Consider the following 19,708-nt stretch of genomic DNA (forward strand, 5'->3'; position numbering starts at 1 on the left):
CTTTAACAAACTTTATCACCAAATATTTAGATCTTTGATAAAATTATTTTCTGCAAATTGTTGAATTTACAATCTCAGAGAGTTAATTGTATAAGTCAACGCTTCCTTAATTTCAATTATATCGTTACTGAGCCAGCTGTAATTTCGAAAGTGAGTTAAATAATGTGAACAGTTGTACAAGGAACATTAAACAAAGAACAGAGTTTATCTTTTTTATATACAGCCAGATCAATTATGGACATAATGATAAACGTATAACATTGTCGTCGAACGAATGGGCCCAAAAAGTCAAATTGTAATCATTTGCAATTGTATCTCCGCAACAATATATTAAGTTCATTAATAATGATAATAATAATAATAATAATAATGACTTTATTTAAAGAGGGTGACTCAATTAGCAATCACTAATCTACCCTGAGGCCCTCACAAAAAACGTACAGAACAAATATTACAGATATTACAATTTTTGAACATATAAAGGCAACAGTAGTATACCGCTGTAAGTTTCATGCTAGATGTTTGTCTGTAGAAAGAAAAACAAAATTACATTATACACAAGCATTAAAAAGACATGATAGAGTAAGGGAGTTGTTACATATCGTTTATAGTTAAAAAAATCTACACATTTTCCTTTAAAAGTACCTTTCACATAGTTTTATTTCATTTGGTAGTTTATTATTCCAAAGTATTGAGGAGCTGTATGTTATTGATTTTTTCGTCGAATTTGTATTAGGCCTCACTACAGCTAGATTATTATATGCAGAAGATCTTAAATTTCTTCTGTGTAGGTTTATAATTGGACAACATAGTTCTTTAAAGTAATAAGGTGCTTTATTATTGAGAATTTTATGAACAAGAATCAGTTTATGATAAGAAATCCTAGATTTGAAATTTAATCATTTCAGCTATTTCAATAAATTTACAGTAGGTGTAAGTATTGGTGCATTAAGTATAATTCTGGCAGTTCTTTTCTGCATCTTAACAATTCTATGAATTACATCTGCATAACAATTTCACCATATTGAGCAACAAAAATCAAATATGGGCAGAATATAAGCATTATAAAATGATTTTCTACTACTTATATCTAGATATTTCTTAATTCTGGATAACAGTGCAATACGAGAACTTATGCTTTTACATACATGATCGATTTGAAATTTCCAGTCTAAATTTTTGTCAATATACATACCTAGAAGCTTTTGTGTTTCAACAGATGTTATTGGGTTATCTTGATTTGATATATTTAGTTTATGACCTATCAAAGCTCGTTTTTGATTCGTTCCAACCAGCATAGAAGTTGTTTTAAAAGAATGTATTACCATTTTGGTGTTTAAACACCATTTATTTATAGTGTTGGCATCATGGTTTAGTTTTCTCTATCTCTTCCTTATTTATACCATGGGTATGAAGTGTTGTATCATCAGCATACATGTCAATGACTGAACCTGATACCTCTAAAGTCTTATCATTTATGAATAAAACGAACAGTAGGGGACCTAAAATGAATCCTTGAGGAACTCCATAATTGATAATATCAGAATCTGAAGCTGTATTACCTGAGCACACTTTTTGTGGTCTATTTGAGAGATATGACTTGAACCATTTCACTGAATGATCTGAGACTTTGTTTAAATGTAATTTATGGCTGAGAATGAGATGATCAACTAGATCAAATGCCTTTTTTTCAGATCTAGGAAAACTGTTCCTACAACATTGTCGTCATCAATATATTTAAGCCAGTTATCTATCAATTTTGTTATGGCTGTTTGGCATGAGTGGTTTGATCTAAATCAGGATTGTTCCTCGTGTAATAGTTTATATTGTTTGTTATTTTCTATTGCCTGCTTGAAATAGAACTGTTTAGATTTTTCTATTAATTTTGTACATTTATTGCGCCAATAACGGAAGTTATCCCAGTCCCCTTTGCTTTGGTAAAAAAAAAATTTTCTGAGCATCTTTCACCTCATCTGTAAGCCAATCTGGTTGCCTTACATGTTTTATTCTTTTCTCTTTAATGGGAGCACGTTTGTTAATTACTGACATTACATTGTAGGGTCCTTTAAATGTTCTGAGGAGGCCTCATACTGAAATATGATAGTGACATGATTGTCCTCTATTTGTCTCTTTGTGGAGCGCACGTCCTTGAATTTTGAAGAATGTATTAATTCAATCATAAGAACTTGCGTATAGAATTGCTTTGTAAGTATTTGAATAAACTTGAAGCTTGTTTTTTATCCTCGAAAAAGACGTATTATTTATGCATTTCGAAATTGTTTTCGAAATGTGAAATGCTAATATCCACAATTTTAGTTAGGTTAGTACACTTAATTAGTTACGCGTAATATGAGGTAGTAAAATTAAATAACCAGTTAAGTTTGTGTGTCAAATGTTTTTTAACTTTTCAAATATAAGAGCATTTGTTTGCAATTTTTAAAATAAGTTCTATTATTCCCCCTTGACAAGTGCTTAGTTTCTAAATAACTGCTCATTTATTTTCGAAAGGTATAATACATGAATCAATACATCATGTCAGTGGCAGAGCACTGACGATTTGGTTGATGATACACTCTGGTTTGTCTGCTGAAGCAACAACATATATGTCGTGTTGATAGTATATTGCATCCATAATTGCTGGCTTCCTGAATGGGTAAGAAACCCGTGTAATCGTAGTACACTTGTCTTTCTCTGTACGCTTCTGACTGCGTTTCATCAAGGCTTTGATACATACGGATGCTGTAGATTTGGAATTTTATACGGTGTTTTTATTATTGCGATAATTGCGATAGGATAGATTTTTAAAAAAAATTAAAAATAATGCACGCAAACATTTCTTTACATAAAGTATAGTTTCTAGTTTTTGTTCTGTTCTAGCTTAGCTCAATTTTACGATAATTAGTGATGAAAAATGGAAAAATATTTATTCACTGGCGTTTGACTGTACTATAGAAAGTAAACTACAAGCTTTCCAATACACAGAATAATTTCCTTGAAATATATAGATTTGTAGATACTTTATAGCATAATTTTTTTTTAATGCACGGAAATAAAACAATTTTAGAGAGAATTTTCTAATTGGTGGTATTATGTTTTTGGAGTCAGAATATTTTTGAATAAAGACAGTGTAAGTTTTGGTTTTTTTGAATTTTGATAACTTAGTTTTAAATTATTGTATTCTACAGGCAAAATACTACATTAACTATGTAAAGATCACACTATTAGACAGACTGTTGATATCTGTGCAAGCTTTCCTTAAATTTTGAAAAGACGTTTGGAAGATTTAGAATATTTATATATATCTAAAGACTAAAGAGAAGTCATCTGTCGACAGATGGGGAGAAATTATGGAATTTATTTAATCTATTTTGCATATGATTATATGTTTAATGAACTCCAACGTATTCTTAAGATAGTATCATATACTGTATATTCACTTCGAAGGCTTGTAAATCCTTAATATAACTTAGTCGCATAATAACAATTACATATATTTTATTCACTCATGTCTTATAACGATGTATGTATTCACTGTAGTTTGAACTCCCAAAAAATCAATATGAATTAAAAAAAAAAAAGAGCATGAGCTATTGTAGATAAAACTGGTTAACACAAATATCGTGGTTTCCTAAAGGTTTTTGAACAGAATGAGAATAGCAGACCATCTGAAGACCAATAAGTAACTGTATATGGTGTGTGTATATATGCCTTGACTTTCATTGAACATGTATGAAAAAAAAAGTAAAATAACAAAAATACCGAACTCTAATCAAATGGCAAAATCAAAAGCTCAAACACATAATTAACAATATTATATCAATCTAATTTAGGATATCACTTTACCTTGAACTCGTTACAATAAATATACCATCAGTTGTGTCTGGGCATCCATAAGGTGTATCCGTCCAAAACCCTGCCAATCTAGAAATTGTTTTTGTAGACATGGTGGTGCTTGCAAATGAGATCATTATTGAATGACATATCTTCTATAGAATCCTGACTTTCAAAGAAATAATTGACTGACCGTCAATTGGAACGAAATTGTCACATTTGAAATATATAACAGCAAATCATAAGTCCAATCTTGCTCTGACATCTGACCCCATGATTGAAGGACAATATGTTGTTTGTTTGCTGTCTCATTTATGTTGATAAAGATATCTGTTAATTGTTATTTCGAAATGAACATATTACGAACGACAATTGCAGACAGGAACGCGAGGAGGAATTGAAATATTTTTTTAGATTTTATCCTACACCGTTTTAATCACTATTAGTTGAATAAAAAATGGTACATAAAGAACGTAAAATAACTATCATTACACACACATACAAATTAACTCCATTATGTCTAAAATAAAGAGTACCAAATCACAGAAGGACGTGCAGACTAAAAATAAACAAAATATTATTTTATATACTTGATGCTTATTATTAAAACATATTATATAACCCTGAATTAAACACACAATAATTGTTACCTTTCAAAGCGTTAAGTTTCTTGATGTAACCTTAAGGATTAATATCTTGTTCAATATAATACTTAATGCAAATGTTATGTTCTGAATGAAGAACTATTAATAATATTTCATATGTGAAATGCAAATCCTTTACGATATGTAGTTTTGCTTCAAGCTGTTGTACTTAAATTCTATGCGTTCTTTGGATAGTTAATTGGAATTAAAATGTGATCATGTTGAAACTGTTTATCACGAAGTTTGTTTTCTTGATAATATTTATTGTCAAACTGGACCTCTTAGCCGCACAACTAAAAAAGACATGGGTATGCATATGCATGGAAGAACTGTCTTCTAACCTTGATGATCCCCTCATCATTCAGAATGCCGGTGATGGAACAGAACGTCTATTTGTTGGCGAGCAAAAGGGTGTAATACATATACTCAACCAAAATGGAGTTAAGTCTACAAAACCATTCTTAAATCTAACAGATAAAGTCTTGAATGGAGGTGAAAGAGGCTTACTTGGATTGGCCTTTCATCCTAACTTCAAGAAAAATCGTCGTTTTTTTGTTTACTATTCCAGTAGAGCTAAACCAAAAAACTCATCAGATGACCACGTAGCTCGTTTATGCGAATTCAGTGTATCTCGACAGAATCCAGGTATTGCTGATAAGTCGTCAGAAAAATTAATCATGGAAATACAACAACCATTCAGTAATCATAATGGAGGAGAGGTAAGGCAATCCTACAATGACGTTTTGACTCTCGGGTATATGTTTAATTGAAGAAAGGTAATACAGTCCTTCAATGAGGTTTTGACTCTCGGGTATGTGTTTGATTGATGAGAGGTAATGCAATCCGTCATTTTTGACTCCGTTTTATGCTAGACAGACTGAATACTTTATGACCATGACTGCTGTTCCCTTGTTATTTTGTTAAAAAAAAAATAGATGGAAGAAACGAAAGGTACAATAGAAAACTAAGTCGAAGAAAGACACAAATCACCAGACACAAGAAAAAGAGAAGACACAATCAAAATTCAGAAAACACTACATAAACAGTCAAGATTGAGCAATACGTAACCGACCAGAAAACAAGGATAATCCGTATCCGATTAATTATGGCATTAATTGTTTTGCTAATGAGAAGTCAATCCTATTGTAAGTCGCATTTGATAATATCTTTATGGAAAAATACGGGTTTGTAGCAACGATAAGTTGAAATATGACAAAGATGCTTGTTAAAGACAAACCAAACTGTGTTTATTGTTAACAATCCTCTATCATACAAATTATTATAAGAAATGCAAGCCCTTGAATTAGGAGATAACAGTGTTGTGTTTAAAGATTTGTATTCACCATTTGGCGGTATGATGGTCGCTATTAATGTTACTGCACCAAGAAACAGAAATTTACAACCAACTAATCGATAATCTTTAAATACAATTCTGTTTAATAATAAATGAAGCTACGGAAATAACTGTTTAATTATACATTTTAAAATAATTTTCATGAAAGAGGGACGAAAGATACCAGAGGGACAGTCAAACTCATAGATCGAAAACAAACTGACAACGTCATGGCCAAAAATAAAAAGACAAACAGACAAATAATAGTACAGATGACACAACATAGAAAACTAATGACTAAGCAACACGAACCCCACCAAAAACTGGGGGTGATCTCAGGTGCTCCGGAAGGGTAAGCAGATCCTGCTCCACATGTGGCACCCGTCGAGTTGCTTATGTTATTACAAATCCGGTAAATAGTCTAATTCGGTAAGTCACATTCGTGAAAAGCATGAAATGTGCGCGTAAGCGTAATATGAATCGTGTACCCGAGGCCTGAAAGTTATAGCATTATCCAATAAAAGACACATTACAGTATAAATTTAAATATCGTTTCAACTTGGAAGTACATACTCCAAGTGCAAATCTTGCTGAAATGCTGCTACATTAATATATGGAAAGTTTACAGTTGGAAATTCAACTAGTATCTTTGTCGTGAAGTTTAGTGTTTGGTGTTTGTCGTTGATGGAATATGTTCGTTATTGTTATTCGGTTTGCATGTTTTGTCGACTATTATATTATTTGTGTGTGCGTTTCTCTGATCTGTGATGAATGTTCTTGCGTGTGTTTGTGCTGTATTTTTGTCGCGTAATGTTGTCATTTTAGCGATATTTTTTAACATTGTCATAAAGCGGGAGGTTTGGCTAGCCATTTAACCAGGTTCAACCCACCATTTTTTTTCTTAAAATGTCCTGTACCAAGTCAGGAATATGGCAGTTGTTATCAAATAGTTCGTTTCTATGTATGTTGGCGTTTGTTTTTGTTGCACTTCAGTATTCCTGTTGTTCCTTTGTTTTCCTCTTATAGTTGATGTGTTTCCCTCAGTTTTAGTTTGTAACCCGGATTTGTTTTCCCTCAATCGATTTATGACTTTTGAACACCAGTATACTACTGTTGCCTTTATTTAGTGCTCAAACGCATCCGGTATACCTCCGTTTGAAGTTAGAAATTCCCCCAGGATTTGTTTGTTATACTGATTTGTCTTTTTAATCAATTTATGAGATTTGAACGTCGATAAACTACTTTAGCCTAATGAAAAATGAAAAGTCTGCGGATAATATTGTCATAATTCCGCTTTTGTAAATGGGAAATTTCCAAATATATCTTAACACCTATCTTTTATGTTCTCTTAACATCTTGAAAAAATCATGGAAATCAATAAATTCTATTATCAATATGCACTTATGCGATTTATGGGAGTTTTGACACTCGCATCGAGATTAAAATACATTAAAAGAATTGAATTATTGTTAAATAGAGATAAAGTGTAAGAAAAATCCAATATATACTTTGAAATATTTGTGCTGTTAAATGTGCTAGTTAGTTTGTATCTTAAACTTCACTAGAATGATATTACAGTATTAATTAGTATATGTTTGCTATTGGCTTATCAAATTTCTAATATAAGCATAAAATATTTGGCATCTTATCATGTGCTTTAACACATGCTTAATATACCATCTTTGTGTGGTAGTAAATAAAGGTAATAGTAGTATACTGCTGTTCAAAAATCATAAATCTATTTAACTGAAATAAATCCGGATCACAAACCAAAACTGAGGGAAACACATCAACTATAAGAGGAAACAAAACGGAACAAAAGAAACACTGAACTGCTACAAAAAAACCGCCAACACACATAGGAACGTACTATGTGATAACAACTGTCATATTCCGGACTTGGTACAGGACAGTTTATGAAAAAATGGTGGGTTGAACCTGGTTTCATGGCTAGCCAAACCTCCCGCTTATATGGCAATTTTAAAAATACCGCTAAAATAACACATTACGTGACAGGAATACAGTACAAATAAATGCAAGAACATTCAGAACAGAGAAATACATAAATAAATAATATGATAGTACATTTCAACATGTAAACCACACAATAACAACAAACACCTAAAATTAATTTACGACAGAACACAAATACAGCACAATAGAATAATGAACTGTGCGTCACACGAATGTACCACCGCCACAAAAAGTGACGTCACAGGAAAATTTCTCAAAATAAAATATAAAATTCGGATTAAGTTTGTAATGGTGTGATTTGGTGTATTTTTTCTAACCATTACAAGAATATTAATATAGAATTCTGTTAGTAATGGTGTAATTATTTTATTTTATAACCATGTCAGTTTTCTTCTAAATCAAACTGTTTAAAAACAAATAAATTATGTGCATGTAGTTGCTTTTAACTAAAAATCTTATAAATGAACTAGGTGATTAATATCTTTACTTTTACATACATATAGAAAACAACAAGAATTTTTCCATAGTACACGGATGCCCCACTCGCACTATCATTTTCTAAGTTCAGTGCACCGTGAGATTGGGGTAAGAACTCTAATTTGGCATTAAAATTAGAAAGATCATAACATAGGGAACATGTTTTCTAAGTTTTAAGTCGATTGGACTTCAACTTCATCAAAAACTACCTTAACCAAAAACTTTAACCTGAAGCGGGACAGACGGACGGACGAATAAACGTACGAACCAACAGACGAACGAACGGACGCACAGACAAAAAACATAATACCCCAAGGTGGAGCATAAAAATAGAATTAAAACCACAAACGTTTAGACATAAAACAACATCCAACCAGAATTACAAATGAAACATCATAACTAAGTACATGAATGTTGGATGTACAAATACCGAGACACGTCTAATAGCAAAGCGAATTTACACTCAGCAAAACAGTCATAATCGGAAAAAGGTCACGTTCGGTACTTAGAAGAACAGACGACGTAGATGGTAAACCACAATCAGTCAGACAATATTTAAAAGTGATTAAGTGTATGATATTGTACTGCATTTTTAAAACAAACCCATAACACTGTCCAAGTTTTTTGTTAACAAACGACATGTTATTGCTACGACCAGTTCCGTTTTAATGATATATATGTGTGTAGATTACAGGATTTTAATGTAAATGAAAATATAGATTTCAATCAAATATATGTAGAATGGCATTAAATACACTTTTACTGTTACTCCAAGGGGGTATTATCAGTTCAATAGTCAGTGCTTTGAGCGTTCCTGGTGAACGTAAAAAAAAAATGTCGAAATGATAAGTTAACTCTTTCAGTTGTCTTTTATTCACAAGATAATGTCAATCTTTTTAAACAATTATGTACTATTCAGATAATATTTGGAGACGACAGTTATCTTTATATATTTCTTGGTGATGGAGGTTCTGGAGGAGACCCAAGAGGATTTGCTCAAAATACGTACGTGAGATTGTACAATAGTTTTGCAATTGTAAACATCATTTCCGTTTGTTTAAATTCAATATAATGTTTTGGTTAATTTATTGTTAACATGACATGTAAATTATCAAGTATAACATCATTTTTATTCATAAACACGGTATTGTGAATTTGTCATACGATTTGATTAAAAAAACATACACATTTTATAAAATGCATTTACACAAATGAACTTGCTGTTCGGTGTGAGCCAAGGCTCCGTGTTGAAGACCGTACTTTGACCTATAATGGTTTACTTTTATAAATTTTGACTTGGATGGAGAGTTGTCTCATTGGCACTCATACCACATCTTCTTATATCTATAAAACATACAAAGTTCATGTAATACATTAAATAGCCTCCTTGTTCCTAACCACATTGACGTAAGCGGGTGTATAGTGATGGAGTTGTTAATTATCTTGCTCTTCAATTCGTCTTTACCCATCTTCTAACAAAAAGTTTTCTGCAGCAATCAATATATCATTTACATGAAACTCTCATACATTGTTCAGTATACAATAGGGTGCACAATGAATTTACGGGAAACTGTAGAAAAGCATGGATTTAATATTATTTGTGTTTATACGTAATAGGTCAAATATATATGGTCTATAGGATTACAAACAGTACGTTATAAGTGACTGCACGAAAGGGGTTATTTGACTTCAACCTAGTTTTAACAGTTCATTGTTTTACTACAATATTTTGTTAAATATAATCTGTTAATTTTTACATATGGTTTCAATACTCCATGTGTTAGATGCATGTAATTTGACTTCCATGTCAAACTAAATGAATAAGTTATAATCAGTAAAAAGTAATTTTTAAAGGCCCACTGCTGTTTCTTTCTTTTCATTTTTTTTTCTTTTATTGTGAAGTGTCATGCTCATAACCTTAAATAGATTTTAAATACATTACAGGCTATCCTTACTGGGAAAGGTTTTGAGAATAGACATAAATAAAATTGGCAGCAGAAGGGGTTATGTCATACCGCCAGATAACCCTTTTATAAGGAAGCGACGGACCTTCAGACCAGAAATATATGCTTACGGTGTCAGAAATATCTGGAGATGCGGAAAGGAATCAGGTGAAGCTAATGTTTCATTTTTTCTTAATTTAGAGGTGAAAAAAAGTTAATTATAAAATCGAAAACGGGGTTATATGCGCATGCTTAATTATCAAAATAAAAAGAAATTCAGTATTCTATATATTAGTTTTGGAAAAACGTTGAAATTTTCTTGTTTTCATCACCAGCCCTAAAATAAAGATATTTAATTTTCAAATCAACTGTTTGAAAAAGTCATGTTTAAACTGTTTAACGTTACATGTGTATCTTCCCTTATATACAAATATCTTTGAAATCAAATTGTTATGAAGCCATGCATTGTTTACACAATGTGTAAGATGGTCTTAAATTGCAAACTTTCCATTTAAGAACATCCTTGATTTGAAAACAAACAATTTGAATGTAAAAGACAAAACATATATGTAGGACTCTGAACCTCGATGGTATTCCAAACCATAATGGTGACGCTTAAATATGATGGTTTGACACTTTTTGAACTCTGAAGTGCAATGTATTACCTTAACTATATTTTCAATGTAATTCTACATCAACCAGTAAAGTTCAGAAAAATTGACGACGGAAAAAAATAACCCCTTTCCAATAAACTAAATAGTTTATTACAGTAAGCTATGGAAAAGTGTTAATCTTTAGTCTTGTTGATACCATTTTAGTTTTACAATAACATAAACGGCACCAATTGTAATACACCAGATGCGCATTTCGACAATTAATGTCTCTTCAGTGATGCTCGAGGCCAAAATATTTGAATATTCAAAATCTTATACAAATGCCATGTAGTAATGAACGATGCATATATAAAAATTAACATAAAAAAATTATTAACGTTTACAAATATCAAACTTTTTCTTTGATAAAGGTAAAAAGAATGGAAGAATAATGTGTGGTGATGTTGGACAAAATAGATTCGAAGAAATTGATTTACTTCAAAAGGGAGCTAACTATGGATGGAATGATCGAGAAGGATTTGAATGTTTTAAGAATAAGACGTGCGGAAAAACTGGTCAGTTGTTCAACTTTTTTACAATCTAAATTCATATTGTAAATAGATTTTTTTTCTATGTCTAGTTGTACATGTACAACAAAAAGGCCACGAAAATGCCATAGAGAGAAGAATCCATGAATTGTTCAGAAAAAAAGTGGATGAACAGAGGTTTAAAATTGTCACTGTTCTATGTTTTACACATACTGCTCCACATGCTCAATTGAAAGATCGATTACATCGTCTTATCAAACAGAGATTTTTCTACAAAAAATATGAATCGTAGATAAATATTCCTTGTTTTTTATTCAAGGCAACAGTAGATGTTCAAATGTCAAAAATCAATTAAAAATCAATAAATCCCGTCCCCTTTTCCACGAATGTCACCTACCAAATTAGAATTATTACCCAGTTTGAGCAAAACGACGGGTACCACATGTGGCTTAACATTCCGGAGCACCTGAGATCACTCCCAGTTTTTGGTGACGTTTGTTTTGCTCAGTCTTTAGTTTTCTATGTTGTGTTTTGTGTACTGTTGTTTGTCTGTTGGTCTTTCTCTTTCTTAGCCATGGCGTTGTCAGTTTTTGACTTATGAGTTTGAATGTCCCTTTAGTATCTTTCGCCTCTCTTGTAAGAAAAAAGTAAAAAAAATCAAAAATAACAAACTCCAAGGAAAATTCAAAACAGAAAGTCCTTTATCAAATGACAAAATCAAAAGCTCAAACACGTCAAACGAATGGAAAACAACGGTTATATTCCTGACTTCGTACATGCATATCCTTATGTAGAAAACACAAATCAAGGTAGAAAGCAAACACTGAGAGAATCGAATGAACTCCAAAAAGAGCGAGACTAGATGATTCGACCGGATAAGAATCTCTTGCAATGCATGCATCATCCACCATGCGAATCCACATTTAGGAAGGAATGCCCTTATCGGAAATATGAACAATTGGTAAATTTACAGATTAGAGGACAATTCGGGTATCTAAAGATCTGAGACGCCGGAAACATGTCGGATGTGAGTTGAGACAGACACATCGATTCGTGATTGTGACCGTGACACTTATGTAGGTGCCGATTTCAGTCGTTCTTCCTCACAACTATGTTTAAGCATTTTTTGTGTAATTAGCACGCCCCTGTTAATGATTTTATAAAGTGCAGGTATGTTACTACTGTATGGACAGTTGACAAATGGAAAGTTAAAATCATCCCGTTTGTTAAAGAGTTTAGTTTGAAATCGTCATTATGTGTTAATTTCGACTGAAACTCACAAAAATCTGGGTTATTGAGTAAATGCTAGGACATCATCAATAAATTTGAATGTCAGTTATAGCGATTGTGATATATCCTATTGTGACATTTTTACTAAATATGGATACAAATGACGAGTGATGCATACTTAGCAAAAACGCTGACATTGTCAATGTACCCACTCTCACTCGTTTTGGAGTTCATTCGGTTCCATCAGTTTTTATCTTTCACCTTGATTTATATCTTCTTATCAGATTTATGTCATTTGAACAGCGGAAAAATACTGTTGCCTCGAATTTAACCTTTCAACGCACCGAGTCTGATCACAGTACCTAACATGAAATGAGGATACTGTTTTGTTGAAACGTATTTCCTTCGTGCAAAACTGTGATCCTTTTTCCAGGTTTAACTATACTTTTTCTCCTTTTCTGATTCATCAGTTCGTTAAGGTTTGTCAAAGGTTACATCTTTTCAAAAATGTTGGTCTCGACAATCATTAATGAGACACTTATTGTCGTAGTGCACATTTGGCACAGTAAAATGTGTAGCGTCAATTATTATAGCACCATAATTTTATTAGATATAAACTGAAAATCGGTATATTACCTTTTTTTACAAATTAGGCCAGCATTGAATAAATGGCTGCTGGTATGATAATACCTTCGGAACCGATAGCCTACACAAATAGTATAGATACGGTGATATTGATAACCTCATTAAGAATGTCTTAAAATACTCCATTTCCTCTTATCTTAATTTGTATTGCCGTTTTTACAAAATTTTACACAACACTTGAAACCTGTGCAAAATTTTGTCAACATTGTCTTCACAACACTTTATAGAGCTTTAACTTTCATGGCTATATGTAATATTGTTGGAAAAAATCTTTAAAATATAGTTATACTACTCACGTAGCAGGCAAATTCCATCAAGTTTCTCTAACACAATGGTTCTGTAGTAGAAACAAATATAGAGGAACTTGGTCATATCTCTTTAAGTTTTTCTGCTACGATTTTGTAAAAGACACATTTTCATTAATTAATTCATTCTTAACCATTGAATATGATTAAACAGAATATCTTACTCATTTAGGACCGGAAGTTAAACCTGTATTTGCCTACTCACACGACATCGGAAGTTCAGTTATCGGCGGTCAGTTTTACAGCGGATGTCTAAACCCTAGACTACGTCGGTTTTACATATTCGGAGACTTTATGAATGGGTGAGTCCGCTTAATATATTCAATTAGTATATTTAAATATTTCTTTTATTCATTACATCTAATTTTATTTATTGTACAAGTACAAAAAAAAGTATGTATAATAAATAATTAGGAAATTAATATTTTGTTTTCACTTTGATTGTTTTTAAATTAAAGAAATACAAAATTTGTTGGAATTATACAATTCATAAAATATAGAATTTACTGGCCCCATATATATTATTTTAGTTCACTAGCACACTGTGTAGCGAATTTTACTTACCGAATATCATGTGGCATTTAGACTAGTGGCATATCAAAATGATGATGTCTTCAATATTAAGAACCTACTTCAATCGGTCCATACAAAAACAAATTCCAACAATAACAAGTTGGTAGCTTTAATGTGTTTTCTGCATTTATTTTAAGTCGTTCATCATCAATTTCTTTATTTGTCGTTTCAGAATTTTCTTTAACGTCATATCGTTTTTATAAAGGGATGTAACACTGTTACTAATCGTATATTAAAGTAAAACACGCACACTAACCCCATATTAAATATACAGGATCTCCACGTGTTTGCTTTTAACCAATGATATTCCTAGAAATGTATAAATGGTAAGATAAATTTGAAATACACAAAACGTTCACATTATATATCAACAGATGAAATATTCACTGGAAAAAGTAAAATGTGCGGAAACAAAAAGTCAACTTTTAAAAATGAACAGTAAAAATTTGTTATAGGCATCCATTTCTTTAAGAAATTAATAGTAAGCATGGACTTTTGTCAAATTGTTGTAAATATTTTTGAGAAATAAAACAAAACATCAGTAATTCAATTTTTATGGATGTAAATGTAAGCATGGATGCAATTTGGGTACTCCTCATTACAGAATCATGGATCGTTTGGAGCGAGGTTCAAACCCATTTTTCTATAATTCAATATAGATTAGGAATTAAATAGATGGAACTATATAGTAAATAAGGATACATCTACAAAATAAACACAAAATGGAAACTTTTATCTGGATCATAATTAAAAACTTGTCAAAATAGGTGCGATTTGGATACCCTCACGTTACCCTTCCGTAACTCATCCATGGAGTGCTTTGCTCAATCTTTAGTTTTCTTTGTATTGTTGTGTGTACCGTTGATTGTCTTCGTCGTTTTTCATTTTTGTCATTCATGGTGTTGTCTGTTTGTTCTTCTTATGGTTATGTATTACTCCCTTTGTTATCTTTTCACTTTGATTTGCTTTAAAACTCAAAATCCATTGTTTTACATTGTAATGTTATATTTCAAGCATTTAACACGAAGAAATAAATTGGTTGTATAAAATAACAGAAATACACTAGGGGCTGAATGAAATTTCTAAATGATAAATTATCATTTTTATGTGGACTGTTTTGATAAAAGTTGTCGTACTTAGCAATATTCGTCGTGGCAGCTCCCTCCTTAATACCTTTAAACTGAAATTATACATTATATATTATCAACGGTAAATTTATTACTTGTCATTGATACATTTTACCGTGCATGGGTATCGATTGGCAAGTTCCAGGGGCTGACAAAAACCTTGATAGGTTTATTTCATGCGAAATTAAGGCACTGTTGACGCACTTCGAAGATCATATAAAATCACCATTATATCATTATCGAAAGTTATTTTCCGGAGTAGTATGATAACTGGCCATATAAAACTTATATTAACCTGTATGGAATTGAAGCAAACTACATGGACATGTATCATGACAAGATGAAGCAGCAGAAAGCATAGGTAACATATGCATGATTCGAGCGTCACTGATGAGTATAGACAAAACGCTCGTCTGGCGTACAAAATCATATTATCTTATTTTATAATGCGATGATACATATAATCCGTTACTCTGCCAAGCACCTGATCCCATTGAGTTCGTAGAACTCTTGTATGCCGTTTATATTTCAAAATGTGTTATAAAAAATAAAATAACAAAAATACCGAATTCCAAGAAAAAATTCAAAACGGAAAGTCCCTTATCAAATTGCAAAATCAAAAGCTCAAACATATCAAACGAATGGTAAAAACAGACATATTCTACAAAAAATGATAACTTATCATAGACATATGGTTTGTATTCTACCATATGGTGCTGAATCCTACCTGCACCTTTATTTGTACATTCTGAATGGATTTACGAGATTTGAACATCAGAAAATGACTGAGGTCTCTAGATTACCTAATATATCAAAATGATTACATTTAGCTTTTACATGAAATTAATTTCACAATCGTGTATACATTTTTATGGTTATGCTAACCTTTTTTCGCTTGTTCACCAACTTTACAGTACAATTCCATATTTTTCAATTAACTTAATACAAAATTACTAAAACATTGTATTCGGATCAATTTTCTATTTGTTTGTTTTTCTAAGAAAGAAATATCTTCGTTGGTAATGTTTTAAATGAAAACTTGCTTGAAATTAATAGTTCACTGTTATAATAAGAACATATGTGGCTTCATTCGTACGAGGCAGGTTGCATACAGGGGCTCCTAAAGAAGCATGAAAAGACGCAAGCATTATCCTTAACATATAGATTTAGAGACATGGTTGATTATTTTGTATAAAAAAAACACTTTGATATAAAAATGAAAAGATGTGATATGATTGCCAATGAGAAAATTATCCATAAACAAAAGGACATAGATTTGGACAACAACTTGTCACCGTACGGCTGTCAACAATGAGAAAATCTCCTAACGTATAGTAAGCTATAAACGACAAGACAAGATGAGAAACAATTCAAGATACATTTAAGTCTGAGTAATTGCATGACTTACAAGTAGAAAAGGAAAATGAGGATCTATTGAGAACTAAGCATAATGACGAAATATCTAACTTTCATATTCCCATTGTAAAATTTTCATTTTCTTGTATTAACATTCCAGCAGCACATACATGGAGTGTGGAATCTGATTACAGTAGTTGTCGTCTGTTTATGTAGTTCATACGTGTTTCTCGTTTCTCGTTTTTATATAGATTAGACTGTTGGTTTTTCCGTTTGAATGGTTTTACACTAGTAATGTTTTGGGGCCCTTTATAGCTTGCTGTTCGGTGTGAGCCAATGCTCCGTGTTGAAGGCCGTACCTTTACCTATAATGGTTTACTTTTATAAATTGTAACTTGGATGGAGAGTTGTCTCATTGGCACTCATACCACATCTTCCTATATCTATGTGTACAATTTTCAAGGGCTTACATTTCCTTGTGATTTCCTTGAAAAGGCGATTCCTGCTTTCAAAGAAGCTATTAAGATAAGGTTTATTAATAGAAAAATTGAAATAATTTCTTCGAATTTCTCACCAGGATTCCTCCACCAATGCAAAGATACAATAATAAAACTTATGGTGATGAAAATGGCATTGAACACCAACAATCAATCAATCAATCAATCAATACGAAACTTTCATTTGAAATGAACATCACGAGGACGGCACTACTGGAGAAGAAAATTACCCTTTCTTGATCACCTGCGTTCACTCCTAATTTGTAACTGGGTCTCGTGTTGCTCTTGCTTTTGTTTTTGTTGTTGTATATTAAAAGATATTTATTTTTTTTCGAAGTCTGTGTTGTTCAAACGGTTATAGTCTTGTCTATCATCTTTCCTAAAATCTAAGCGTAAATCGGAACTTTCACATTCGGTCATATGGTATGGGTGAAGAATTCACGTAAGTTTGTATGAAGTCGGTAAATTTGGAAAGTTAGACTAAAGACGTTTGTTTTTTCTGCTAAAAAAAGTAAGTCTTATTACTGACTGTTAATAAACTCATCATAGATACCAGGTTTAAAATTGTGTACTCCAGATGCGCGTTTCGTCGACAAAAGACTCAAAAATGACGCCGGAATCAAAAATATTTAAAAGAGCCAAAGACGAAGTTGGCCCAAAATTCCGAAATGTATTTACCTGAATTCCTACGTATTTTGCAAAAATGCATAACGCAAGTACGTTTAGCAAGATAATCTAACTGTAATCTATTTATATTCATTCTTTAATTGGTTCACAACAAACAGATACAAAAGGTATTTGAAGTAAATTATGTCACAGATGTAGGTATATGATGAATTAAAAAGGTTAGATTGATTTTATAGAAAATTGTTCCGTCTGTTTGAGAAACCAAGGAAAAAGAAATGGAATGGACGAGAACTACGACTTTGTGATTCAACACTGTGTTCTCCGCCTCTTACTAACACATATGAAAGTTATATAACATCTTTTGGACTAGACGAATCAGGTATATATTAGATATTCAACTCTTAATGTCACAATCTTTTAGTCCGTCAAAGGAGCATATTATAATAAGGGCCATTCATTTGCCGCTGAAATTAAAAAAAAAAAATAGAAAAATTCTTCAATTCTCTCAAAGTTATGTTATTTTTATTTATTATTGAATAAAATGAAATAATTCATCTTTGAAGAAATTTAAGTTGTTTTGTCCCTTTTATGCCATAAGCTTGTCGAATTAACATATATGACCTAAACAAGCCATTTTACACATGGACCGATGATGACATTATATGCCATATTCTAAATCTTACCTCATACACTTCCAATTATCATATGCCATATTCTAAATCTTACCTCATACACTTCATAGATTTTAACATGATAAAATGATGTAAGATCCTTTCCTGAACCCAAAAATATAATTCAATATTCGACTTCATAAAGCAATATAGTTTTTTGGTGAAAAATCTGTTGCCCGTATCTGTATATATAACAAACCCTCAAAATGACACTGTTTCGGCAGTGTTTGCAGTTTTGCAGTAAATAGTTTGAAGACCTTAAGAAGAAAATGTACGACAAAATCCAAACACATAAATATTGATAATTATAATAGATGAATGGCTCCTGAAGGAGAGTTTCAATAAATTTTTGGTATTTGTTTTTTTCGAATTCAAGCAACCAAAATAGTTGCATTTTCAAATCTTACCTTATACACTTCCAACCAGTATATGCCATATTCTAAATCTTACCTTATACACTTCCAACCAGTATATGCCATATTCTAAATCTTACCTTATACACTTCCAACCAGTATATGCCATATTCTAAATCTTACCTCATACACTTCCAATCATTATATGCCATATTCTAAATCTTACCTCATACACTTCCAATCATTATATGCCATACTCTAAATCTTACCTCATACACTTCCAATTATTATATGCCATATTCTAAATCCTACCTCATACACTTCCAATCATTATATGCCATATTCTAAATCTTACCTCATACACTTCCAATCATTATATGCCATACTCTAAATCTTACCTTATACACTTCCAATCAGTATATGCCATATTCTAAATCTTACCTCATACACTTCCAATCATTATATGCCATATTCTAAATGTTGCCTTATACCCTTCAAATCAGTATATGCCATATTCTAAATCTTACCTCATACACTTCCAATCATTATATGCCATATTCTAAATCTTACCTTATACACTTCCAATCAGTATATGCCATACTCTAAATCTTACCTTATACCCTTCCAATCAGTATATGCCATATTCTAAAATTGACTCAGTCTTTTATGTTCTTTTTTCGTAACGTAAATAATCCGAAAGAAGAATTTTATGTCTAAAGATATAGATGTATTCACGCATTCAACAGAAATTTTGATATTTCTAACTTTTTCTTCCGGCTACAGAATTAGGCTCTTATGTAGAAGAGTAAAACATTCCGGATTCTATATGAATGAACTACCACATTTCTCATTGTTATAATATGTTGTGAAAATACTATGACTGTAGGTCAAATTCTAATGTTTTCAGGAGAAGTATACATGGTGGCACGAGGTGGAACGAACTCTGGAAAGCTCTATAGAATTGTTGATCCTGTGAGGCAA

The 19,708-nt window shown here is 31.8% G+C and overlaps 1 protein-coding gene across 2 annotated transcripts in view; it reads left to right on the forward strand.

The window, feature by feature from the left end:
* The window catches only part of LOC127737423 (HHIP-like protein 2), a 73,633-nt gene that overhangs the window by 44,328 nt on the left and 9,597 nt on the right, over window positions 1-19,708 (forward strand). Inside the window, exons 1-7 of one of the 2 annotated variants that reach the window (XM_052248079.1) lie at window positions 4,646-5,194; window positions 9,179-9,264; window positions 10,204-10,370; window positions 11,227-11,370; window positions 13,696-13,825; window positions 17,940-18,082; window positions 19,635-19,704. In XM_052248079.1, the coding sequence (XP_052104039.1) occupies window positions 4,694-5,194; window positions 9,179-9,264; window positions 10,204-10,370; window positions 11,227-11,370; window positions 13,696-13,825; window positions 17,940-18,082; window positions 19,635-19,704 (1,241 nt within the window). In that variant the 5' untranslated portion in view covers window positions 4,646-4,693. Of the gene's footprint in view, window positions 1-4,645; window positions 5,195-9,178; window positions 9,265-10,203; window positions 10,371-11,226; window positions 11,371-13,695; window positions 13,826-17,939; window positions 18,083-19,634; window positions 19,705-19,708 lie in introns of those variants that run through there. The other variant, XM_052248080.1, reaches the window with a different exon arrangement.

Source organism: Mytilus californianus, unplaced genomic scaffold (genome assembly GCF_021869535.1).
Source record: "Mytilus californianus isolate M0D057914Y unplaced genomic scaffold, xbMytCali1.0.p SCAF_4, whole genome shotgun sequence".
In the NCBI taxonomy this organism is placed as follows: domain Eukaryota; kingdom Metazoa; phylum Mollusca; class Bivalvia; order Mytilida; family Mytilidae; genus Mytilus; species Mytilus californianus.